Source organism: Furipterus horrens, unplaced genomic scaffold, assembly GCF_987537825.1.
Source record: "Furipterus horrens unplaced genomic scaffold, mFurHor1.1.pri manual_scaffold_8, whole genome shotgun sequence".
Taxonomy (NCBI): domain Eukaryota; kingdom Metazoa; phylum Chordata; class Mammalia; order Chiroptera; family Furipteridae; genus Furipterus; species Furipterus horrens.
The window spans coordinates 30508616-30534929 of record NW_028327178.1 but is presented as its reverse complement, the minus strand read 5'-3'; the positions used below and the strand labels follow the sequence as shown (position 1 = coordinate 30534929).

Below are 26314 nucleotides of genomic sequence, written 5' to 3'. Positions count from 1 at the left end.
AAAGTGATTATGTAGACCACTAGACCCTATATGTCTCCTGATATGATGTAATTGATGTAATTTGAATTATAAAGCCACTTTCTCAAATGTTTTTGCCAAAAATAAATAACACTATTTTTTTTTAAAAGAGAAAAGCTGAACTTAAGCTCGTATCTTTAACTTCCTGTCTATAGGAAATACGGGGACTAGACAATTTAAAATGATACCACAAGGAAGTCATTAGCTAATTGCAGAGTGCTGGATATACTATATGATAAGTGACCCTGCTTTTCAACAAATGGCATTGAATGAGAAGTGGGACAGGGGTAACATTCCAGCCTGCCCGAAATGTGGAAGAGGTAATAACTAATACAAGTGAGACTTGTTTTAACATATCAATTTGAAAAACACATTTTTTTAAAATGAATGGGAGATTAAATATAGATTGGATACAAAGAAATTATTGTTAATTTTGTTGGGTGTGAGAATGACAGTGTATTTACATAAATGAATGATTTCTTAAAAGATAAATACTGACACATTTAGGGTAAAATAATATGATGTCTAGAATTTGCTTTCAGTTGCTTCAGTAAGAATTTTGAAGGAAGGATAAATGAGGTATGGCAAAATGTTGAATGATGTTGAAGTTGGATGATGTGTTAACAAGGGACGACTGTACTCTCAATTTTGGTGGATGTTTGGAAATTTTGATGATAAAGATAGGGGAAAAGTGAAACGCAAGGGCAAGTTACATATCCTAAATAGAATTTGTAGATATTGAACAACTGATTTCCATTTTCATACCTTACTGGTCAGCAATTTTTGAGACTCTTCAATTCAAGCAATTTGAACAGAACATCGGTAAAGCCACTTTGTTCTGACTTTTAGTTGGAAAGCCAGAATTGCAAAAGCATAGGGAAAGGAGAGAACCAGAGACCTAACCCATTCTATGATCACAGAGAAAACCAGCTCCACAGCAACTACACTGATTCTGCTACTTTAAATAATATGGTGTTTGCATATAAGCATGATACTCTTAAAAGGTACATGCATGGGAGATGACACATTTTGAGGGAAACAAAAAGGAAGCACAACAAAAAGGAGGAGGAAGAGTTCAGTGTGGGTACATACCATACTCCAGCTGTAGCCGCCCACAAGGTAAATGCTGTCATCAAGCACAGCACAACCAGGACCACTTCTACCCTCCAAAATGGGCGTTTGGAGAATATTCCATTGGTCACCTTTTGGGTCATAGCATTCCACGAGCATTACGTCAAGGTGGGAGAAACCTAAGTGACATAGCAACATGGAATTACAAAAGAATAAACTCTCATGGTCCCAGTTTAAGGCTAAGGCTTCTTTTACAAAAAATGTCTAGAGCCAAAAAGCAGATAATTGTGTCTTTAAGGCACAAATGTATAAATATACTGGTGAAACTAGGAGATAGGTCAAAAAGACCTAAAACAAACAAACAAAAACCCAACTCTGGGTGTTTCAGACTAATTCAAAGCAAAAATACCTGACTAGATGTCATTAGTTGATTATATGGGGAGAAACTTTATTAAAAAATGGTTTCTTAAAACCTTTTTAAAGGTTTAAAATAATTATAGTTAAAGCAAGTATTTTATAGAGTGCTTTTAATAAGCTAATTAAACTAGTTTATTAAAGTGCTTTATATAAATGAACTCATGTAATCCCATTAGTCATCCTATTAGATAGTTATACCATTATATTCATTCCATAGATGAGGAAACTGAGGGACAGAGAGAGTTAATGCCTTGGGTAAGTCACATGGCCAGGAAGTAGACAGGCTGAGATTTGAATCCAAGTGAACAAGCTTTGAAGTTCATACTTTTATAGCCTAAACTATATTGTTTTTCTTGAATGAGTAGTTAACTCTCAAAATGTTTTAATTGATTAAAATTTGTGGTTCAGCATATTTTACCTTTTTCACAGCCTGACTATGTTTATAAGCAGCTACGATGATATTTCCAAAACCTACTAAGGATCAAGGTTTTGAGTAGGGGGCTAACTTTCACTGAAGGGCTTCTCTTCCCACTTCTGATAAAGTTTCTTAGTGGCTGGGGCAGTCACTAGGTCATAAAGAACAATTTGGATCCCTGCCTTTAATTTAGAGAGTCAAAAATCCTAAGTGGGAGCTTCATGGTCACTGAGCAAACTAAATCTTCAAGGTCTTTTTTTTTTTAGGTAAATGCATGGTATGGATATTTGTTAGCTGACAATTATAATGCATATAATACAATTAAAACAACATACTGGACTGTTCACATTAATTGAGAAGGTAGACTAAAACATAAAAATATTTTCATTTTTGAAGAGGCAGACAGAATATTTCAGGCCACTAACTTTTTACATAAAATAAATTATGTAGATTTGGGAATAACAGAGTTATGTGCTTATTACAACTCTGTGGTATATTCCTTTCCTTTACCATTAGGATAGTTGATAAAAAACATTTCGAAGGACATGTACTTGCAATGAGGATTTGGGCAAATTCCTGGTTCTAGGGTTCTAGCAGCATCATATGAGAATATGTGCACCTTCTCTGGACCAAGTAATTGTATTGTTTGTTCACTGTAATCCTCACAACTACCAACGAAAGGATCTCTATCCCTTGTTTACAGACACGAGCTTAAGTGTCTTGAGTAAGACACAACTCTAAGTGCAGGACTGGGATTCAAATCTAAGCTGAAATGCAAAGTCCATACCCTTTCCTCTATGCTACAATGCCTCCCTGAGTCAACCTAATTTGATGTGTGCATGTGCTATTTTTCATTTAGGTTGTTGTTACCCAAATCTTTTCTGTCCAAGTATAACCACAAATAAAAAAGTTCCTAAAACAGTTAGGCATTCTTGTGCAAAGGACCTAGTAGAAATCATATGTTAATGAAGAAAACTACACAGTTAATATAAAACATATTGATGTAAAGGCATGGCGTATGAATTGATATGAAGGAGGATCAGTGAAAGAAAAAACTGAAATAAAAGGGAAGAGTCAACCCTTTTCCACCGAGGAGAGCTCTAAGATGAGCAGCAGACGTAGACCAGGAAAATGACATTTCTGATTCAATATGCATGTGGATATATTTGCATAAAAATTATACTTGTTTGGTCTTTATTATATTTAGCGGTAAATATGTGTTAAGAAAAATAGAAAAATGTCTATGTTTAGCCCATTTTTAAAGATGGGTATGTAGTTGAAAAGTAAATGCACAGACGGGCCTTATCTACCATATCCAGATGGCCTAGTTCTCCTTTATTTCAGTTTCAAAGATTGTGGAAGGTTAGAGCTGCAGGAAACTTTAGAGACCAACCAGAATAGTTTTTTCATTTTGAGATAAGGAAACTGAGGCCCCGAGCAGTTAATAACATTTTCAATATTACACATCTTTCTGCTTTTCTATCAAACTCAGTGTTATATAAATTCACATAAAGTTACATATATGCACATATACTACAAAAAGTTGCAGGCATATACATATATGGAGAAGAAAAGGGACAAGACACGGCTCTAAAAATATTATGCTTTAAATAAGATATATTTTTATTTTAAAAAAAAAACAAAGAGAAAAAGTTGAAAATCATAGGTGGTTCTTAAAAGAGATAATTCAAAATTTAGACATGAAATTCCAAGTGTTTTCTTTAAGGAAAATCACATATTAGCCTCTTTGCGCAGCAATGACTAAAGTTTTTATAACTACTACAGAAAACAATTTTCTGGACAAAATCCTTTACTAGAACTTTGTTGAAAGAGAATAAATTATTTTACTGAATTCACCATTATAACAAATTGTGCTTTTTCCATTTTTAATGCTTTCTTTTAAAAATTTTCTGTAGACATCATTATTCATTTTCTTAATGTGTGGTAACTTAAAAATAATCCTATCTGCAGAGGAGCCAAAATAAGTGCTTGCCCAAGGGTACTGGTAATTCACACAGAGTAAATTTTATTTGGTCAACATATTTTATACTTGGTTAAATTAATTATGATTATCTAATGAGAAACCCCCTTAGCAAGAAATATGATATGCAAATATTATTATAATTTTTTAAAAAAGACCTTTCAAGTGATTTCCTCCAATTGCATACAAGCGGTCATTCATTACAGCCAAAGTGTGGATGGCACGTTTTGTGTTCATATCTTGTTTTCGAGCCCAGACATCCATCACAGGGTCATAACAATATAGCCATGGGACATATTCTCCATTGTGTACACCCCCTGTGAATTAAATATACGTAGAAATTAAGAAAGTGCCTTGGAACTGAACTTCGTAATAGGAAGTGGAGGAATGACTTGCCTGAAATGTATATTTTCCCATTGTGCACTGCTCCTGCGTGAGCTGCCAGAGGCTGCGGCAAGGAGGACACGTAACGCCATTCATTTGTTTCTAGGTTATAGCACTCCACGCTGGACAAATAGCCGGTTTCATTCCTTCCACCAATCACGTATAAATGTTTGTCCAACCGACATGCATAGAAACTGGCTCTTCTACAATGAAAACAAAAACCCACCGTAAATCACAAAAGAAAGCCAGTCAGTCTGGGAAAGGAAGTATATTCAGCTTCAGAAAGGCTTGCAAACTTGGAAATCTCACATATAGCTAGCTACCTTCTAAATCTGAAGCTTTATACAGTAATCATATGCATTGCCCATTCTGGGTAACAGTAGAGGAGCAAGCAATTCACCAACTGTTTGTTTTAGCTCTTTTTATCTTGCTTTTGGTACACTGGTAAAGTATTCATTAGTGTTTGGGGTATCTGGTACCCTGTAAGGATATCACAGCTCAGTAAGACAAAGTAAAAAATGAGGTAGATAATGTAACAATAATAAATTATCTTGACATTCACTTTCTTTATGGTCCTTCAAGGGTCATTGTTCCCAATTTATAAGAGAACTACATCATCAAATTTTTTTCTCTAATTATCTTTTTTTCCTGTTTCCCCCCAGTACTGTGGCAAATAGAGAAACTTTTGTGAACTGAATATAGTGTTGAAATTTTGCTGTTATGTAACTCATTATAGGGATTTCATCTATGCAGCGTTTGGTGTTGATTCTTACAGATACTTTACAAACATTTTTTTAGTCTTTTTTCAAGAGAGGCTCTTCGATAAATTATTTAACTATGCCACCAAAAGAAAAAGATACAAGCTGTGTTGAAAGGATTGGAGACAGAAAGACCAATTCTGAGGTAGATCATAATCTGGGGGTGAGGTACTGAGGAACTAAATTAGAGTTTTAGTGGAAGACACGGAAAAGGGTAAAAAAAGATATTTGAAAGGAAGATGTAAGACTGGGTTAGTAATAAGATATGTCAATTAAAGGAGAATAAAGGTTCAAAGAGGACTCAAAAATTTGGAGTTAGGAAGACTAGGTTGAAATCTTAAACAAATCCTTGACCCTTTGCTTCTTTTTTCTCATTGATGCTACTAGAATTATATATTCATAAGGATAACATGTGGTTCAATACTGACAAGGTACAATTATTAAGTGCCAAGCCTCTTAGTGAATATAATTTATGTTTGATAGATTATGGTCTTCATAAAAATTGATGCTAAGACTCTTGGACAATGTCAATAGCAAGATGAGAAGTCCCAGAAGTTTTTATCAGGTAAACCTATATGGTTTGGAGATTTTCCAAGTTGAGTTTATAAAATGCCAAAACCTCTGGGAAGCAGTATATAGCATCTTGATTAATAGTTTGGTCTCTGGAATAAGATTGCCTGGCTCTGTGATTTATTGGGTGTGTGGCCTTTGACATATTATTACTTAACCCTTCTTAGTCTCAGACTGCTCATCCGGAACATGGGGTTATTTGCAAATACACATATACAGTGTTTGTTATAGTGTCCAGCATTTTGTTCATGCTCAGGACCCATCAGTTTATATTTAAAAAATCAGCCATCCAGATGTTTGAAATAAGCCACAGTAGAAAATGGTGTGGAGGTCCTTCAGAAAATTAAAAATGAAAGTGCCTTATAACACAGTGATTCCACTTCTGGGTATATATCTGAAGAAACCCAAAATACTAATTCAAAAGAATATATGCACTCCTATGTTCATTGCAGCATTATTTACAAATAGCCAGGATTTGGAAATAGCCTAAATGCCCCTCAGTGGATGAGTGGATAAAGAAAAAGCTGTGGTACATACATACAATGGAATATTATTCAGCTATAAAAAATAATGCAATCTTACTATTTACAACAGAATGGGTGGACCTACAAGATATGCTAAGTGAAATAAGCCAGAAAGAGAAAGACAAATACCATATGAATTCACTTATATGTGGAGTCTAAAGAACAAAATAAACAAAGAAGCAAACAAAACAGAAACAGACATGTAGATACAGAGAACAGACTGATGGATGCCAAAGCAGGTGGGGGGGGAGCTGGGTGAAGAAGATGAAAGGATTAATAAGTAGTAATTGGTAATTACACAATAGTCATGGAGATCTAAAGTACAGCACAGGGGATACAGTTAACAATATTGTAATAACTATGTATGGTGCCAGGTAGTTACTTGAAATATTAGGGGGAACACTATGTAAAGTATATGATTGTCTAACCATTATGCTGCACAACTGAAACTAATACAAAGAATGTTGAATGTAATTGAAAATAAAGTTTAAAAATATTTGCATATAAATTTTTCTTAATAATTTAGGAGTGGAGAAAAAGTAGGTATACAGTATTGTTTAAGTATCTACTTTTGTTGGTCACTGGTTAAATTACCAACCACCATTACCTAAAAGATAAATCATTAGTAAGGCTACAAAATGGTAACAATAGTAAGACAAACAATACAAGTAATTAATACAATAATAAAAAAGTAAATAATATAAGAATAAACTCTGTTTCATGTTCTCCCAACTGTAAATCTACTTTTTAAGTGACAACTAAGTTCTTTAATATTTGTGAAGATGATTTATTGCCATATAGGTGTAGTATATGCTATATATGGTGATGTATTCAGTTTTATTTTATTTCCAGCTTTACTGAGGAATAACTGACAAATAAATTTAATGTGTAAAATGTGGTGGTGTAATATATGCATATATGTAAAAGAATTTTCACCATGAAGTTAGTTAACACATCCGTCACCTGACATAGTTACCCACATTTTTTTTTATGAAACACTTAAGATCTACTCTTTTAGCAAATTTGAGATATACAATACAGTATTAACTATAGTCACCATACATTAATTAGATCCTCAGAACTTATTCATCTTACAAATAAAATTTTGTACCATTTGACCAACCATTCCCCCTACCCTCCATCCCTATTTTCTGTTTCCTTAAGTTCAACATTTTCTAGATTCCACATGTAAATGATATTATATAGTGTTCGTCTTTCTCCATCTGGCTTACTTCTCTTAGCATAATGACTTTTAGTTTCAAATGGCAGGATTTCCTTCAATTCTATGGCTGAATAATATTGTATTGTTTGCATATGCCATGTTTTCTTTATCCATTTATTTGTTGACAGGCAGAGTTGTTTTCACAGCTTGGCTACAGTGAATAATGCTACGATGAATGTGGGAGTACAGATATCGCTTCAAGATACTGATCCTGGTTCCTTTGGACATATATGCAGAAGGACGATTGTGGGATCATATGGGTCAGTTATTTTTTATAGTCTTGAAATTGTTAGTATTATTAATAATTTTAGAATAGTATTTTAGATATTTCTTTTCTTTATTTTCTTGATGTTTTTTAAAAATATATGTGCTGTGGAAAATTGACAAGAATGATGAACAACCATGGTGGAAAAAGAAGAAAGGAAAAAAGTAGGAAGGAGGATAAAGAGCAGGAGAGACAGATTTCATAAAGTAAGGGTTGTTAACCTGGGCCCATGTTTTCTGAGGAGTCCATGAAGCCCTTTGGAAATTGTAACAAAATGTTGTATATATGTGTTTTGCATATGTGCATTTTTGGGATGAATATGGAAAGAGATTTTGGAGGAAGATTTAATCACATTTTCAAAGGGGTGCAAACCTAAAAAATTTGGGATTTTCTTTATTACTCAAGGAGTAAAAACTCATTGAAATATAAAATTAGGTTTAAAAATTATTGCAAAATTAAGTGCATACAGATGAGCCACTGGTTCCTTTCATTTCTCTAGCTAGATTTCAATTGCTCTCTAGTGAAACAGGATAAGTCAAGATTATTTTACTAGTGATTTTACCTTCTCAGTTAAAATATTTCATTGAAAAGACTGATGCACATCTACAAAAATCTGCGCATAGATATTTCTTTGCACCATTGACACAGAGTGGATCAGTGTCCCTCTCCTATATGATTCTATGATACGCCTTGTAGCCTCTGAAGTAGTTAGTTTACTAATTTCACTAATTGCCATTTTAAAATAATTTGGACTCTGTGGGTTGTGAGGTGGTGAGTTCACCTCTGCACGATATATTATTCTAAGAGAAAATGCCCATCAGTTGTGACAAGTATGAAAACCCTTTATTTAAGTTTTGGTAGTGAAGAATAAGAGAAAGATCTCTCTCTTTGGAAGTGTGAACTCCTTCTATCTAGTCTAAATGTCAATGTTCTCACTTTCTCTTTCTTCCTTCCTCATCGCGACACAGAGTCAGCCTGCCAGAACTTGCTCTTTTTTTGGCTGAGCTGTTCTTAATTTGATACTCTATGTGTACTCCCAGCTTTATCCACACAGTGTCACTGTTAAGATCTGAAAGGGGGGAAAGACCCCCAAACAAAACAAAGTAGGTTTCACTTCCTGACAAAAAGTGCATTTTTATGCAAAAATTCCAGTAGCGAAGATTCTAAGTCTCTGCATACCCAAAGTGAGAATTCATGAAATGCATTATAGAAGCAGTGGTTAATGGTCTGTCAGCAACTGTGAACATTTGCTCCAGGCTTAAATTTTACCATGCCAGGTCTCTTGGGAATGTTCCCTGCCTTGTCTCTCCAGGTGAAGATCACACCTGGTTTAGGTTATTTAGGTTATTTTTGGAAAAGTAAGTTAAGATTATTAATGAGTCCTTAATGGGATTACACTGTATTTTAACTTGTTCATCTCTTCCCCCTACATCAGCCCCTTTACCCACCACAGGCAATATTCAATGTACTGAGATAAGTTAAAAGGACAAATTTAAATTCTACAAACATGCATTGAATCCTGGGTATTGTCCATGTCTTTACAAGGCCTTTCTTACCTTAGGGTGGTCGGTTTATATCCTTCAGCATGAGACTGAATTATTACAACCTTATCTTAGCTTAAATTTTTGAATTTCATTATCTGCTTAAAAACAATAGATTTTCTCAAACAGAATATTTTCTCACATTGTTTCTTGTAGGTTTCTAGAAATAAAATAGTTAATTTTGGAAACTTTCTGATTATTTGCTTCTGGATTTTACATACTCTGTGAAGCACATGCTCTGTTGTTGTTCTCCAAGCTGCTTTTTCTGTTTCCTTTGTTCCCTAGACTATCTAGGGAGTAAGATCTCCTTAAGAATAATAACTAAAACGCCTATTTTTCTAAAAAAATTAAAGTCAGTGAAGCATTTCTATTGATTCAAGGTTTTATTTTTGCCCCCTTCTTCTTTCTGAAGAATCAAATCCTAAAATCTGACTCCAAAACAACTCATCTGCATGACACTTAAATTTATATATTTGTTTAATCATTTCTGACAGTAAATTCATAGGTAGCAGGCATGCAATTCATGAGTGGACCCAGGTTGAGGAAGTCTAGAGTCCATGTGCCCATTTCCTGGCTGAACTGGGATGGTATTCTGCACTTTACTATACTCTTTTGGATGCTCTAATTAGGTAAGATACCTTAGGCATCTGTCCAGCCAGCTCTGTAAGAATGGTTTGCCCTGGAGTGTTTTACAACTTCTTTCTATTATTCTCCATCAGTTAGGTGACTTATCAGCAGTTTGGAAACAGCTAATGGAAGGGGGTGGGGTGGAGAACTGGTGAGTTTTATTCATAATCTATACAATGCAAAATTAAGTAAATAAAATGTTTAAGAAAATTATTTTCTGATATGAAGCATGTCTCATATGTTTTAGTTTTCTTCTTTGTTTAATCACAAATTAGACCATGCTGGTAACTGATTGTATTTGCTATTTTGAATGGAAACTCAGCAACAACAGAAAAACTTCATTTGAAGTTATGGATTGCTGCCTGGGTCAACCACCCCAGAGGAGATAGAAAGTTAGAAGATTGACCAGGCATCTGTGAGATCCGCCTTTTCCTATTCTGCTCTGTTAGGAGCTCTTTATTTGGTCTATCGAGTTGATTGTTCTAAATCTTAAAAAAAAAAAAAAAAAAACAACTTCTCTTACTAGGGATCTGACATGATATACCATAATGACTTAGAAAGAAACGTTAAACAGTCCATCCTGTCAACGGTGGCTGCCGGGCGCCGACAGACCATGGCAGGTCTTTTTATCAGGTCAATGAGCTGCTAAAAATTGTCTAAGTAAGACCCTGCCATGATAGGCCACAGTGCCTCAGAGGAAGTCATTATAGAATATCACGTAAACAATGCACATTTGAAAAAAAATTACTAATTAGGTTTTGCAGCAATACTTCTCATCCTTAGGGGCCCTACAGTGAGATAATTGACCACGACGTGAGTTATCCCTCCCAAACCCAAGGCATGAAGGTTAATTATCGAGATGTACACAGCAAAGGGGACTGTGGTGATGAGATGCTGACATTTCAAAGATGTTATTGACGTTTATTTTTAAAATATTGTTTAAGTAAAGCTTTTTTAAATGGTTTTGATTAAAGGGTAAAGTGATGGCAGTTACAGTAACAGAGGAACAGGGGAAAGACATCAAGAGGCTTTTAAGTATCCCTGTATACACACAGGAAGATTGAGAAGTTTGTCAGGACATTAACTTAGAATAATTTCTTATAGCACTTTAGAACTAGACATTCCTAAAAGTGTCTGGGTCCTTTTAGCATATTGGGACTCATTATTTTCAGTGTATAGCCTTTAGTTTCCTGACAGAACATTTTAAAATATTTATATGGACTAGAAAGTTAGTTTCTTTATAATAGCATAGACTCATAGTCTTCCTGCAGGAATGTCCATTTTTAAGTGAATGGCATGTTCTGAAAATTTCTTTTTAACTTGGAATTTATGATTAAGTATCTAATTTGATCTCTGCAGTTTGACTGCTTAAAAAAGGAAACATTAAGGTGAAGGGTCAGGAAGGAATAAGAATATTTATTTCTTAAATAATTCAACTGAGAAAGTAGGTTGTAGATTATTGTTACTGTTATATTGAAGAATTTGTTCAAGATGTCAGTGTATTATTTGAAAAGAAACAAGTGTTTAAAACTAAGCATGTGAATTTTCATAGGCATATCAAGACATGGCCTCATGCCTAGGTAACAGTCAGGAGAGCCAAATAGGTATAAATGTCGTTGTCATCTTGTCCTGGTGCTAGGAGAATTGGGTGAGATAAACACTATACATAAAAAATGAGAGGACACCTTGCAAAACTGTTATTATTTTTTTAAGCTAACAAATGACCTGTTCTTGAATGTATGATAGAAAGACATTTGAAGAGGCAAATGTAAAGGATTTGAGTCAGTGAGACTTGAAAACTTTAATATTAAAATTTCTGCATCAAAATGCACATCACTGTGAGAAGGGTGTTTTATATTTCAATTATAGGATTTAAATATAGGATACATAATGAAGGAGAGTGGGAAGTCAGTAAGATCATAGCGCTGCTTGCCAAAAACATTGATGCAATGCACTGCCTCCTGAGACTCAACAGTTTGGCTGAACTAAGGGGCTGGGTTGGTGAAGTGTGGGGTAGTCTGTGGGCTTCACTTTAAAACTGGTTTCTCTTTTCTATCCTAATGGCTTGGACAGAAAGGGCCCAGAGGTCTGAGAGGTGGGGAAACCTAAAATATTCCCCTCAGCCCAAAATAAGTATAGTGGTCAAAAGGGTTTTGGACAGGTGTGATGTGCCTTGCACACCCTCCTCCAAAGAAGCCTTTTTTTCCCTAATGTGGGACAGTGAAAAATTAATCCCTTCCTTTTGTCATCTAGTGGTTATGGATTAAATGGTGCCTTTTAACCCTGTTGCAAAATTTGTTGCCTCCAGAATTCAACAAGGATGCCAGCTTGTTAAACCAAGCATGTTGTTGTCCGGGGACAGCCAACTGACCTGGAGTCTGCAAGATCCTTTCCCATGTGGGAAGGCCACCCCCCCTCCACACCTCCACTCTTATTAGGAATTTCTGGACCCAGGGGTGGGTAGGACGACGACCATGTCCAGCTTGAAGCAGCTAGAGGAGCTCAAGACCTTCACCCATTGTCCTTTATAAGATTATAAAGGGTCTTAAGTCTGAGAGGGGGGAATTGTTATTTTTTATTGTTATAAAAAATAAATAAATTCATTAATTAAAAAAAGAAATACGTTCTATCACAATAAATATAGATCTTGATTATTAATTATTTTTTATTCCCCACCAGTTAAGTAAGCCCAAATAAAGTAGATATTTACTGAGTGGTACCATGGGGAAGGGAAAAGAAAATTATCAGTTGGGCTTCATTTACAATCCTGTCTTTATTTCCTACTTGCTGTGTAAATTTGGGCAAGTTACTTAACCTTTCGAGATTAACTTTATTCTTCTGTAAAATATAGGTATTTTGAGGATTTAATTAGTGAGAAAATGTTTGTCAAAGACCTAACAGTATGCCTGAGACACAGCATACACTAAAGAAATACTTCATGAATATTTAAAAAAAACCTAAAAAACATTGATGCAATGTAGCAAAGGAAGAAAAGTCATACAAAATTTTTCTTCCTATGTTAGGATCAATAATTGACTTTTTTTGATGATTTTTCTCCATTGAGTTAATAAGGCAGTTCAGTTAATCTACAATGGTTGGGCCAAGTTTTGTATTTTGCCCTGTCTGTCTCCCACTGGTTCCATTTAGCATACCTTCCTATGGAACCACTCAGCACCCATGCTTCTTGTAAAGCAGCCACAAATGTTTCAGATACAAGAAATAAACACTTACCTTTCTTGCATGGGTGGAAGTTGTATCCAGCTATTAAATCGAGGATCATATCGACTGACAAAATTGGTACTGTGTTTTCCTGTGAAAATATATTTGAGACACTTAAAACTTAAATTTCTTTGTTGTTTTGTACATTTAGTAGTATTTTACAAGATGCCTCTGTTCTCAGGTTTAACAAATAGATAAATTAAGTAGAAGTGATAAAATCAGTAGAAAAATAAGTGAGCTATCTCCAATGTTTTTCCTTTTTTCTCACTTCCCCTCTGTTATTTAAAAAAATAATAAGTTAGAATAAAAATAAGTCAACCATAATAATAAAAGCTAGTATGTTTATCAAACCAGTTTTATCCCTAAGTTAGGGTAAAATGTCTAGGATTTGGTGTTTTTATGCCTTAAACACATGAAGTTATTGCCTATAAAGAGTCAGTTCCAGAGACTACCCTGTGTGACATCTCTGATTAGAGGGTTTTTTTGTTTGTTTGTTTTTTGTAATAAATCAAGCAGTGGTAGAATCCACTCTCTCTTCAGGGAAATAACAGCAATCACTATAATAAGAGTTTTAAGGGAATAAGTTTTAATCTGTGCATGCTGTGTAAGTTCTGTGTGTGTATTTGAGGGAAGTGTAGGGGCTGTGACCTACGCAGGTGTAAGTACTGAATGGGAATTGTGAGTCCTTAGAGCTGGTAAACCAGTTTATCTCTTTTGAAACTAATAAGCACAGTAATGCCTCTGAGGTTTAGAAAATTTTTTATTCTTATTTTACATACAGGTTGACACAAAGAAAGGGAAGCCAAAGAGTGCATTCCATTTTCTGTGTAGCACCTAAGATAACAATCATCTAAAGGCACCTTAAGTCTTAACTCTAAAAGTCTACTTTTTATCCATATATGTATAACTACCCATTGACATATAGGTACCAAGCCTGACCACAGGAATAAACAGATAGGAGTGTGTGCATGTGTGTGTGTGTGTGTGTGTGTGTTTTCACATTGGCATGTATACAAAACACAATTATTAATTGCACAATTATACATTGAGCACTTATTATGTCTTACTGTTATAGGTTCTGAGACTATATAGGTAAAAAAAGGGGGCAAATTCCTGTTTTGGTAAGTGAACAAACATATAACATATTAGCAAGTAGATGAAGGCTATACAGAGGGGAGGCCATTTTAAATAGAATAGTCACAGATGCCTTTTGCAAGCCATGCAAATATCTGCAGAATGAGCCTCTCAGGCAGCGAGGTAGGCAAGGATCAAGTCTCTGGGCTGCTCATGAATTCAAAACCAGAAAGAATGCTGTAGTGATTTGGACAGAAGTCAGAAAGGTGTCATGATCCAGAACAGTGTGCCTCATGGACTAGTGTAGGATTGTGCCTTTTGCTGTAAGAACCGTAGGAAGGCACTGGAGGGTTTTGAGCAATCAAGGAATATGGTCTAATTTATCTTTTACAAAGATTACTCTCGCTGCCATGTAAAGAGTAGATTACAGAGGGGCCACTGTTAGAACAGGGGAGCTATCAGGAGGTCACTGAATAAAGGTGCAGGCAGTGAGATATGGCCAGGTTTGGGATCTATTGTATGGAAACAGCTAATAAAATTATTTTCTGATTGATTATTATTCGGAGATAAAAGGGGTTTAATTAAGGAAAGTTGCCAGGTTTTTAGCCCAAGTAACTAAAAACCTGGATTTTCAAGGTGGGAAAGACCAGGCAGGATTAGTTTGGAGGTTGGAAAGAAGTCATGAGTTCTGTTTTGGACTTAACTTTGAGAAGCCTGTGGGATCTCAAAGTGGAAGTTTCTGTCTGGTAGGGTGCTGGCTAAATGAGGCTGTAAATTTGGAGGCTATTATTCCAGAAACATTATTTAAAGTCATAGAACAGAATGAAATCCCTTTAGGGAGAGGGTATGTAAATGGAAGGTAATATAAATCCTGGGAATTAGCCCTCTGCTAGAAGAAGGAAAACTAGCAATGGAAAGAAACTGTCAGAGATAAAAGGAAAAGTGTGGTATTTTGGAAGCCGTGTCAAATAGTGTTCCAAAATGGGGGATTGGCATCTGAGAGCTGACCATAAGGTTTGGCAGCGTGGAGGCTGGTGGTGGCCTTGACAGGATCGTGTCAGCGAAGGGTGGGAAGGAAAGCCTGAGTGGGGACTCCTCCAGGGTGACTAAAGTGGGAGAAAGCAGAGAAAAGAGGGTAGGGAACACTTTTTAGAACTTCTGCCATAAAAGGAAGATTATAGCTGGAGGATGCCACATCCAGAGAAGCTTTTACTTGCTTGTTTGTTCTTTTAAGTTCAGGAGTATTGACAGATGCTTGAGCAGGCAAGAGGGAATGAAGAATAGGCCTTAGACTGGAGCAGAAACAATAACAGGAGAAAGGAAGTATAGAAGAGAGTAGATTTGGTAGTAGCATGATAAAGATTTGTATCTTCTGGTTGCTTCTATTGTAATTGAACTAAGAAGATAGTCTATCCATTGGGAGTGAGGAGGGAGGTTTTGGAGAAAGGCATTTCAGAGAGAAGGTGTGGAATAGTTAACCTGGAGGGTGGGAGAGTGCACTGACCAGGAAGATTAAGTGGAGCTGGCTAGCAGTTAACATGGTTTGTTAGTAGTCAGAATGGCTGTGTGGTTTTCTATATCCACATTTAGTTGCTCAGGGGCAGGGGAGAGGTGGAAAAGAGTGGATTTAATGAGGACCAAAACTTCACTAGGTAAGTATAACAGAAGGAGGTGGATTTGAGGGTTGCAGGTGTGTGCGTTAGTGTGACTGATTATAGAGATGGGCAATAGAATATAAACTCGGTAAAGAGGGGAATAAGAACAGGAGGGGATGGTGGACAGTGAGAAAGTGGTGGGGTCAAGTGAAGGAGGTGCCATTATCAGGACAACAGTGCCCACCAAAAGGGGCAGCAGGTGGTATCATCTGGAGACATCTTTTGAAGTGATGAGTTTTAAGGGTGTGGGACTGGCAATGAAGAGGAAGTCAAAAAGCTAACTGCCTCCAATAACAAGAAGAATGAGAAAACCCAGACCCCATTAGAGAGGGTGGCTGTGGAAATAGCCAGGTTATGATTAGAAAAGAAGTTGAAGGAAGCATTCAGAGGAGAGCTGAAGAACTGTTGGAATTTTGTTGATGTGATATTTATGAGTTCCAAGGATCAAGTGGGAGGGTTTGGTGATCTGGTTAGGTGGTAACTTAAGTTTTATTTGAGGATGTACAGAAAGAGTTAAGAGTTCTTGGAATGATAATAATCCAAAAGATTTGGATTTCACAAAGAGAGGCTCCAACTCAAGGAATAATTATATCTGGAGTTGGTTTATAAGGGAGTCTGTAGATTTTGCAATCATTAACCCTGTGGGTTCCAAGGTTAATTCCAAAATGCATCTGAAGATTAATGCTATTAGTAGGAATATAGAACATACCCATCAAGTATAAGAAGAATGTTTCTCTATGAAATTTTGGTTAGAATTTCCATTTGGAAGAGCACATCTGCCTAGTTCTCTGTAACAGGGCAGAGAGTGCCTTCACATGCTGGGCAGTGGTGGTAGATAGAAACTGGAATGTTCGTCTCCGGTAGTAATGGTAGTAGCCTTCACTCAGAGAAAAGGCTAAGCAGGGGCTGGTGTGATACGCATGCAAAATAAAGGAAGTTTCCAGACACAGGGCCAATGGTACCCAAAGGGGCAAGGATGGATTGGGGAACTAAAAAGAAGGAAGATGTCCTGGAATTGGTAAAGGATGTGCAAAGGGCATAATGAACCTCAGAGGGAATGAGGGTGGTGGAATGAGGGAGGTGAGACCCTAATAGCAGCCTGAGAGTAGTGGCCCCATCCAACGGAATTTTGGCTCACTCTTCACTGTTTTAGGTTTTTTTCCCTCATCTTTTCCACTTTTTTCTAACTCCTTCCTTTTCTTCTCTCTCCATGGTGATGCCCTGATCCCAGACACCTCTGTTGACTATTACTTAGGTGATAGGTAGAATGGAGCAAGGGTGGCAGCTTTCAGCCAGTGGTGGAGTGAAAGAAAATGGGAGGGAAAGGAAGTCCCTCATGAGCAGTATTTTGGGAGTCAATCATCAGTAAGTGACAAATGTAAATTGGTTCTCTGTAAGTTGGGGCACTGACAGAATATATGCCCATGTATTAGAATATTATAATGCATTTCTATCACTAATGACATGATGAACGTCAGTAGGAGTTAATATCTATGGCTGAGTAGAAAAAAATATATATCCTGTTTATATTTCCAGTAACTAATGTGTTTTAAAACTTCAAATTTTGGTCTTGTAATCAAGATGATAAAAAAAATAAATTTGTGTTTTATGAGTACATATTTGTATTTTATGAGCAGATACTGAAATGTACAATTTTGTATTTCTTTAGAGGACATGCTCTCAGGCACCATTTTAATAAGAACTAAAGTTTAACTTAAGAAGATTCTACTCTTGGAACTCACATATAGATAATATTTCAACCCATGGATTTTTAATTTTCCTCCCTGCCAGAAATGAAATTAAAGCATGCTATATATTTCCTTGGGATTATTATCCTTTATAAATTTTGGTATCAAATGCTTACTTTTTGATTGCATGAGGTACTATAATATGAAAATTCCATATTTTTGAGACGATTGAGTTCCTTCTGGGTTTCCTAACTGGAGAATGATGAAGAGAATTTTTGTGAGCAAGTGAGAGCCACTTGCCATTGTGATATAATACAGATTTAATTTCACAAGATCAATGGAAAAACATGAGTCTTGCTTTATATCTATCCAAATACATATGTTTGTCTGAGAAGGCAGGATAGCATAGTGGTTTATAGATTAAGGCTCTTGAGTCAGACATTGAATCAGCTCAGCTTCTTGCAAGTTGTGTGTCCAAGCAAAGTTACTTAACCTCTTCAGGCTTGGTCTCCTCACAGCAGAACTAGAGCACTCGTGGACTAGGCCTCACAGGATGGCTGTGAGGATTAAGTGAACTGATGAGCTTAGCAAAGTTCCTGGCAAAAATCAGTACTCAATAAATATTACTACTAACGCTAAAAAACAGCGGTGGTTTACCAGATGGATGGTATACGAAGCTAAATGGAAAATACTGAAGGGATTGTGGTGAATGTGTGTTTTGGCTCCTAGTTCAGATTTCTTTACCAGATGGGTACCCCCATTTCCTACCTGCTGTGAGTGTTTGGTGCTCATGGTCACAGCTGCTCCCACTCTGGAGAATTGTCCTCAGCTGAACAGGCCACCTCACTGCTTGTCCTCACCCCCCACCTGGGAGAAGGCCTCAGCCAAGGACTGACTGACTGACAAGAGGGTCTGTTTGCCTCATAGTGTAACAATTCTATTTAAGAGGCCAATCAGTGGCTCGCTAGCATTTTCCCAGATCTATATTAAATGACTTCCCACACCAAACAAACCAGGGGCAGCACAGCTCAGCATTGCAGGTGGAACTCCCAAGGTCTTAAAAAGGGTCTTACAGAGATAGTGAGCCGCTAGGCCCGTATTGAGACTAAAAGTGCTAAAATTCAGTTCTGAGCCTCTTAGTGGCTACAGCAAAAGAGAACATACACATTCAATCATAGGGACAGCATTAGTCATAATTTTCAAAAGTGACTCAGTGCTTTGGTCTGACAAGAGTGTGTCTGTGGGTCTTCACATGGAGCAGGTTGAGGAGTGATAGGTGTCCCTACAGGAAACGCAAAGCTGTGCTTTCAACGGTCTTTTCGCACAGGCTGTTCACTGAGGGCTTTAAAGCAAATTGCTGTTTTTCTCAGGGGTGGAGGAAGGCAAATCAGTGAGGTCCTAGGACATGGGTTTATGGGAGTCTGAATTAGTTTAAAGATAAAACCTTGGTTCTCTAGAGTAAAGGAAGGAATATGTCCTTTAAACTCTCCCCTTATTCTCCCACCCAATCCTCTGAACTGTGTTTGATAGAAGTTGAACAGAAAGCAGTTACGGGTCATTCTGGGGGGATGTGAACCTAGGGAGCAAGTTTTCTGTGTTGTTGGTTAAGGTCTGTCTCACAGGAATGGGAGGTCTGTCGAGTTTTGTGAACACTGAGTTGTGGCGCCAAGACCGGTATTTTGACAGAGGCTCATTCCACCTGCAAAGGGAGGTGGGCTGAGAGAGCATGGCTATCAGAACAGGATCTTCCAGACTTTTTGGGGGGTGGCGGCGGGCATGGGTTAGTTTTAATCTGGCCTTTAAAAAGAAGTTCTGCATTGGATTGTCTGTTTACTTATACATGCTCTATATTCAGTAGAATCACTCCTGAGGAAAGACAGGTTAAATAGTAAATGGGGAGTTTGCAAGGGATTGTACCTATTCGAGGGTTTTTGGTAATGTCAAATCTGTCATTTCAAAGATAAGTCAGAGGAGAGATATTGCATATCATTTTTGCTCCTGTTCCAAATCTGTTTCTCACAAAGCCCAGAAATAGTCTCCTTTCCAACTGTTCAACATATGAATCAAGAAAGCTGCAGGTCTTGAGAAAGAATGTGCCCCTCGCTTCGAAGAAGTGTTCTTGGAGGGTGGCCTGGGTTGTTTTCCTTTAAGATTGTCTAGAGTGAACAGATGTAACAATTTTCTATAATTTGCCTTGGTGCAGATGCTGAAAGAGAGCATTCACAATAAAATATATGCAGTATATGTAATTTTCATCTGGATGTTCTGGGGTGTTAAAGTAAAAATGTGTACCTGCAAGCTGTTTTATGGTTTCTCAGTCATAATTATCTCTGTTACACAGAAGGCTACAACTGCAACTCCTCCTTCACTCGCAAGCTTTCCAAAAATATCTCGATAACTTTGTGTGTTCTGCAAGGCACAGTGTTCTCCCTGTGTTTGGCTTGGGATATGTATTAAAGTGTTTGGTTTCCCTTTGCGATAAATTTATGAAGTAATCACATCAACAGGGAGGATGGTGGATGATCTGTGAAAGAAGCACTTGAAATGGTGGGACAGCTCAAACGGGTCTCAAGCAATAAAAGTTGCAGAAGATCTTCAGCGAAGGCCAGCTATGTGCAATGTGACTGCAGATCATGTTTAATTATTGAAACTGCGTTATTATGCTGGTAAAATGGGAGAACAGTGGTGGAGAAGGTGGTGAGAATTCTTAATAGCTGCAGCTTGTCAACTGCCTCTAGGGAGTCCATGCCTGTGCTGAGGCATTCCTCAAGGGATGGGTATGGAGCGGGGCTGGGGCGTCAGTGCGAAGCTAAATCCCCAGACAGTCACTGAGTGAATGCTCTGCTGCGTAGTCCTCTGCTAGCTCAAGTGATCGACCCTCCTTCCACTCGTCAGCCCCATTCACTGACTACTCCCCTTGTCCCTGCTGCACAGATACATATTCCCCACAGTGATTACGGATGGACTGTTACTAGTGCCTTTCACTGAACACAGACTTGTTGAGCAGTCACTATTACATTGTTCAATAGTTACCATTAGGGTTCCACTGGTCCTCTCCGCCCAATACAAACAAGAAATTCTCTACCTCCACAACGCAGTGGTGGGCACTGTTGTACGGCATAACTGGAATGAAGAAGAAAACAGATGTATGAATTTTCCATCTTAGAACTTGCCCGTTGGCTCACTGGTTAGTTGCTTTCACCAAAGTGTATAAAACGTGAGACGAAGTCAGTAGGAAGAAGAGAACCAAGCAGGGGAGCGAGGCCCCCCTAATCCATGGTGGCCTAATGATGTGTTCCCAGCAACTGCAAACCCAAACCCTTCTGATTAATTTTACATAATGTTATTCCACAAATTAGTCAACAACAACCTGTCATGCGGCTTTCAATCCTTAAGTTCTCTTCACTTGCCTGGTGATGGGAATCTCATTCTAAAGCAGCGACCGAGGCTCCCAAATGGTCAGGGCTGGGGTTGCTTCTTGGAAGAAATAACCCTGCATACACTCGGTGCCATTAAGATGCTCTGCCCAAACTCGGTCTGCTGGCAGTCTTTCCATAAACAGACTCAGTGTGCTTGGGAGCTTTCTATTCCACTGCAATGAGCAAGCTGAATTTCCATAGTTTTAAGTTTTTAAATTAAGGTCCTGCTGATTTAATGCCTTCTCCAAATGTATACGCTTAATTTCCTGTACAATGTCATTAGCAGCACAATCACACATTTTCTATCTATCTGCTTAGGAGCTCTTCTGTAACAAAGATAAAAACTGTCAGGAACATCACAAATATTCATTCCCCTCATTGCGCCCTTCTCCCTGCCCTACTCTGGTGGCTGTGAGGAGGGGTGTTACTCAGAAACCCATGAAAGCCAGCTTTCTCTGTATTTGTTCTTATTTACATTTTCATTTGGGAGGCACACACAACCAGAACAGGACACCCCTGTTACCCCAGGTGCAGTGCAGTGCTAATCTCTGCTGTTATAATGTCATGTGGTAAATGTAAACGTACACCGCATTCGTTATAACACATGCAGTGGTTTGGGCCCAGTGTCACCAGTAGTAAAAATGATGTCCTTGCTCAGCTCATCATATGGGCACCTTAAATCTAGGTGAGAAAAGATGGGGAGGTGATGTGCATGTTCAGGCAGGGAACTTATTGCTTGACACGGATCAACAGAGCACTTAAGAAACCAGTGCAGTGGGAAATCAATATGAGTCAAGGCCAGCTCTTACTCTGTGCTCTTTTTCTAACACGGAGAGAGGAAAAAACAGAGCACCCCTATCTTATACCCAGCTCATTTGGGGTGATACTTATCTCTTATTTCATTTGTTTTTATTTTTAAATTTTTCTCAGAATGTGCATAGCAGGCTAAGATATGTAAATAAAAATAATAGGAAACAGGCAAAGCTTTGAAACCTATCGTACAGCTTCTGAAAGAGCAAATCACATCATTGAAGCATTTTACTAAGGATTTTAGGAGTTTTGATTATTTTACCATTAAAAAATTATTTTTATACCGTGACTATTCATTGTTTTTGAACTTACATGCACAAGGGAGAAGGCATTGGTATGTAAACCTCTGATTTGCGAGATAATGTAGAAGAAATTGGGTGTGCTGTGGATTTGTGAGGTCCATTAATTAGGTCAATTGACCCAAGGAGTCACCTTGGGAATGTCCTTTGCTCACCCCCCATGCCCTGACCCCTCAGTTACCTCTCTGGGAAATGCTTTTAACTATGTAGATTCTGCAGAATCCATTTGGGGCAGAATATATGTTGGGTTCATTGAGCAACTGAATTTGGATATGTATTGAACATCTTTAAAAAAAATTATTTGAATTCTGATGATGGCTCCAAAATACCCAAAGTAAAATTATGCAATCCATAGGTTATGTGTATCATGAATGGCCTGGTGCTACTCAGTTCATCATAATGTCACCTGGTCACTGTAAACCTATAGCATTGATTGTCACCTGTCTGCATCTATTCATGTGAAAAAGGAGTGTAAAAGAGAGGCCACTGACTTACTTTATGACAGCCACTCTTCCAATATTTATTTTAAACTTTTGGTCCATTCAATGCCCAAATCTTATATTTAATAAAAAAACTATATTATCTTCTTTTTAACTAGAAGTCCAGCTTTATAATACATCATTATCTCTGAAAATATAACACTTATATTTTGTTCTTGCCATTCTTTGGCTCTCATTCAGACAAGCAGAAATAAGTGAAGGAAATAATAGATGATTTATTCTTAAGCCTCTTTTTCATTTGATTACCCTTATTGTTATGCTTTAGGCAAACAAATGAAACTATTGCACTAAGCTAACTATTGAAACCTTCAAAATAAGAAGGCTACTTGAAGGTATTCTTAGTTATCTACACATATTTACTCTGGTTTTTAAACCTTGTGTGCTATATTTCTTGACAGAGTATTTCAGTATTCTCATTCCCGAATTATTGTCTTTTTTGAATTATTACCATGAATTGAGAAACTATAAATACACACAAAAGGTCTTTGAAATTATTCTGAATGTAAAATGATCTGAATTATTAGATGAAAATCTATATTAAATTAATGTTTGAGTTTTGAAAAAGACCTACTTTCTTTGATTTCTGGTTAAAACTGAAGGAAAGGAAAGTAAATAGGGCAATGAGCAAGGGCAAACATCTGTTCATAATGGCATTAGGTACCCTACTTATTGATTACCTTTTAAGTAACAAAGAATACATGCCTGGCCTTTTCTAGATTTCTCTAGAGGTGGACACTAACCTCACTCTCACCCTCAGGTGTTGGAGAAGTTTGTACTCCATGTTCACATGCAGCCCAGTGTGAGCTTTAAGCGTGTCAGTCAGTGAGTTAGAGGGAAAGGGTAAAGAGAAGCTAATCAGGATGAAATGAGATTAAAGGCTGTCTAATTTTACAGCAACTGTGATCCATCAGCCACTGTGAAAGTGACAGTGGAAATGAATGATGGAGACAGACAGGTGGGGCTGTACATTTCACTGATTTATCCTCAAATGCACTGGGCCTTATTTTATTGAGTGAACATGACCGCATTTATCATGACTGTCATCTAAACCCACTTCCCTCCATTTAAAAAGGTCACTTTACTCAGAGGGAGCCGGAGAGAGGCACTTTCGAATCAGATTTAAAATCTAATAATATGTGTTTATAAGGCCCTTTGTTGAGAATTCTCAACTTTTATTAAACAAACTACAAATGGTATAAGGAAAGGGAGGGGGAGGAAGGCCAGAAAATTGGAAAAAAAAAGAAAAAGAAACCTTTGGTCATCAGTGGGCATACACTCATTTAGTCTCTAAATTTGAAGCAGTTCATACTATTTTTGCCTTTCCCGCTCCAAGCAAGTGAAATTCTGTAAAAAATACATTTATATTTAATATTTTAATTAAGAAAGTAGGAAACAGGTAATACTATAAAGTAAATTTGGAGAGGATATTAAGTCCCAGTATTTACTCAGCAGAATGACTCATCATCAAACACCCAGTTCATGTTAACAATTGTTACAAGTTGAATCTCTGCCACAATTCACGTATATATCTGTTAATTGTTTTCCCATAACTTTAAGGCCGTAAAATCTCAGTTATACAGTCTTTAACTCCTTCTTGTTCCAGTGCAATAAAATATCCTAGGATGTTATGCATAAAATTAATCTATATGAATATGAAATCAGTCTTTTGTGTTACTCTTCACAACAGTAACTACCATTTACCAAATATTTGCTATGTGCCAGGCACTGTGCGGGTAATATATATATATAATTGTATTTATAATATGTAAGTACCTATATTATATTGCTGAAAATATAAAAACAGTTATGTTTTGTTCTTGCCCTTCCTTTGCTCCCATTAAGGCAAGCAGAAATTCAATGAGGGAATAATAGATAATATTATAATACATGATAAAATATACCTATTTTTATTTACCTGTATTTACTATATCTCTCATTTAGTACAACTAACTACAAGGGAGGTGTTACTCATTTTATTTCTTTAAGAAATGCTTAGGTTTTAAGAGGTTCAGTCACTTGTTGAAGGTCATACTCAGCTAATGAACGGCAGAGGGAATCCAAACACAGGGATATCTGGATCTCAACCCGCGCTCTTTCCATTTCACTCTACTGATTTTCAATAGGTGTGTTCACCCAACCAGCAAGTAATTACTGAGTACCTATATCTTCTGTGATGATGCTCCTGAAATGTCTGTATAATTTTTGTATTAAATCATATTTAAAATGTTCATTATTTTCTTATTTAAAGAAATCTTAATTAAAACAAGGGGGCACTTCTTCAGAGTTTTTTAAAATTTTCTATAAATCCAATATTCAAATCATGGGTTTTCTTAAACTAAGACACTTTTATTGGATGAGGCCAGAAAAATATTGAGCGAATGAGCCAGTTAAGGATGGGTAGAGTCTATTGGAAGAGGGTTTTTACGTTTTTAAACAATAAGAGCATATTTTAATATTGTAAGCAGATTCAAAGTATCTTGGACATAGAGGCCTTTTTCCTGGTACATAAAATGTGCAGGGGCTTGCTGTATTATGAAGGCTGTATTCTGCCAGAGATCGACACTATTTCTTCCCACATTTTATACCTAAGGAATGTATAGCTCTTCCACAAGAGAGTTACAGGTATCCTTCACAACCACAAAATTTTCATGAACATCTAAGCAAGAGATTGCATGAAGCTATGCCATGTTTATAAAACTGATAAAAAATGGTTATTGAATGTTTATCATTTTGATGTCACATTTCTGAGGGCCTTGATTTCCTTTTGACTTTAAATACATAAACTTGAAAAACTGTCAAATATAACATACTTCTTAAGCTTATTGGAAAAGTAATGTCTACAGTGAAAATACAATCTTATAAAACAAGGATATCTAGGACTCATAAGTCTTTCTCCCATTCTACCCTCAGTTTTTTAGTACCCTACCACAGAGGCTATCTCTGTTGCTGTGTTCTTGGTTTTTCTTCCACAGAGATTATACATATGAGTCATTTTCTTTAATACAAATAGCAGCAGTGTTCTAGGGGCACAATGTTTAGTACCTTGCTTTTTTTTTTCTTCTTCTTCTCAATAACACATTAATTTACTTACTCCTCACCAACCAAATACTTCTGTCAATGCTACTCTACTCCAGGCAATGTTCTACCTGCTGGGGAGATCATGATGAACAGCAACAAGGAATGTTCTGGTCAGGGGAGACACATAATAAACATGTACACAAATAAATAGGCACTTTTGTTTCAAATGACAAGTGCAGTAGAAAAAAGTAAAACAGGGTCTGAGGTGAGGGAAAGACAGGGTAGGGAATTTTGATAGTGGTCAGGAAAGGCCTTCCTGAGTGGATGAATTTTCAGTAGAAGATTGATGGAAGTGAGCCATGCAGGATGTAGATGCAGAAATAGCAAGTGCAAAGGCCCTTAGGCACAGGTACAGAGTGTATTAAGAGCAGCAAAAAGACCAAGAACAGAGGGATCTGGGACAAGGTCTAGTGGGAATCCCAAGGCAGATCAGGTGTCATGGTGCAGTCTCGGTCAAAGGACAACCCTTGGATTATTGACCACCACATTCTTTTTAACAGCTGCAAAGTGTTCCATTTGATGGATATCCTATAGTGTACTCCATTCCCTCCAATGGTAATGTATTAATTCATTCAACAAACTTTACTAAATATTCATGTGCATACAGTTTTCTGGTCACTGACAATACAGCAGGGAACTATGCTGACAGTGTCCCTGTTTTTGTAGTGCTTACATTACAGGGGAAAGAACATAAACAAATAAATACAGACCACATAGGAACACAGCGATGTGGTGACATAATATAAAGAGAAATAAAATGGGACAATGTGCTAGAGAGG

At 37.0% G+C, this 26314-nt stretch overlaps 1 protein-coding gene across 1 annotated transcript in view; it reads right to left on the bottom strand.

Annotated features, from left to right (window-relative positions):
* The window catches only part of KLHL14 (kelch like family member 14), a 97938-nt gene that overhangs the window by 1809 nt on the left and 69815 nt on the right, over window positions 1-26314 (bottom strand). Inside the window, exons 3-7 of the mRNA XM_090285118.1 lie at window positions 20463-20552; window positions 13025-13103; window positions 4299-4489; window positions 4061-4219; window positions 1111-1268 (exon numbers count right to left, since the gene is read on the bottom strand). Coding sequence (XP_090141244.1) covers window positions 1111-1268; window positions 4061-4219; window positions 4299-4489; window positions 13025-13103; window positions 20463-20552 — 677 coding nt within the window. The remainder of the gene's footprint in view (window positions 1-1110; window positions 1269-4060; window positions 4220-4298; window positions 4490-13024; window positions 13104-20462; window positions 20553-26314) is intronic.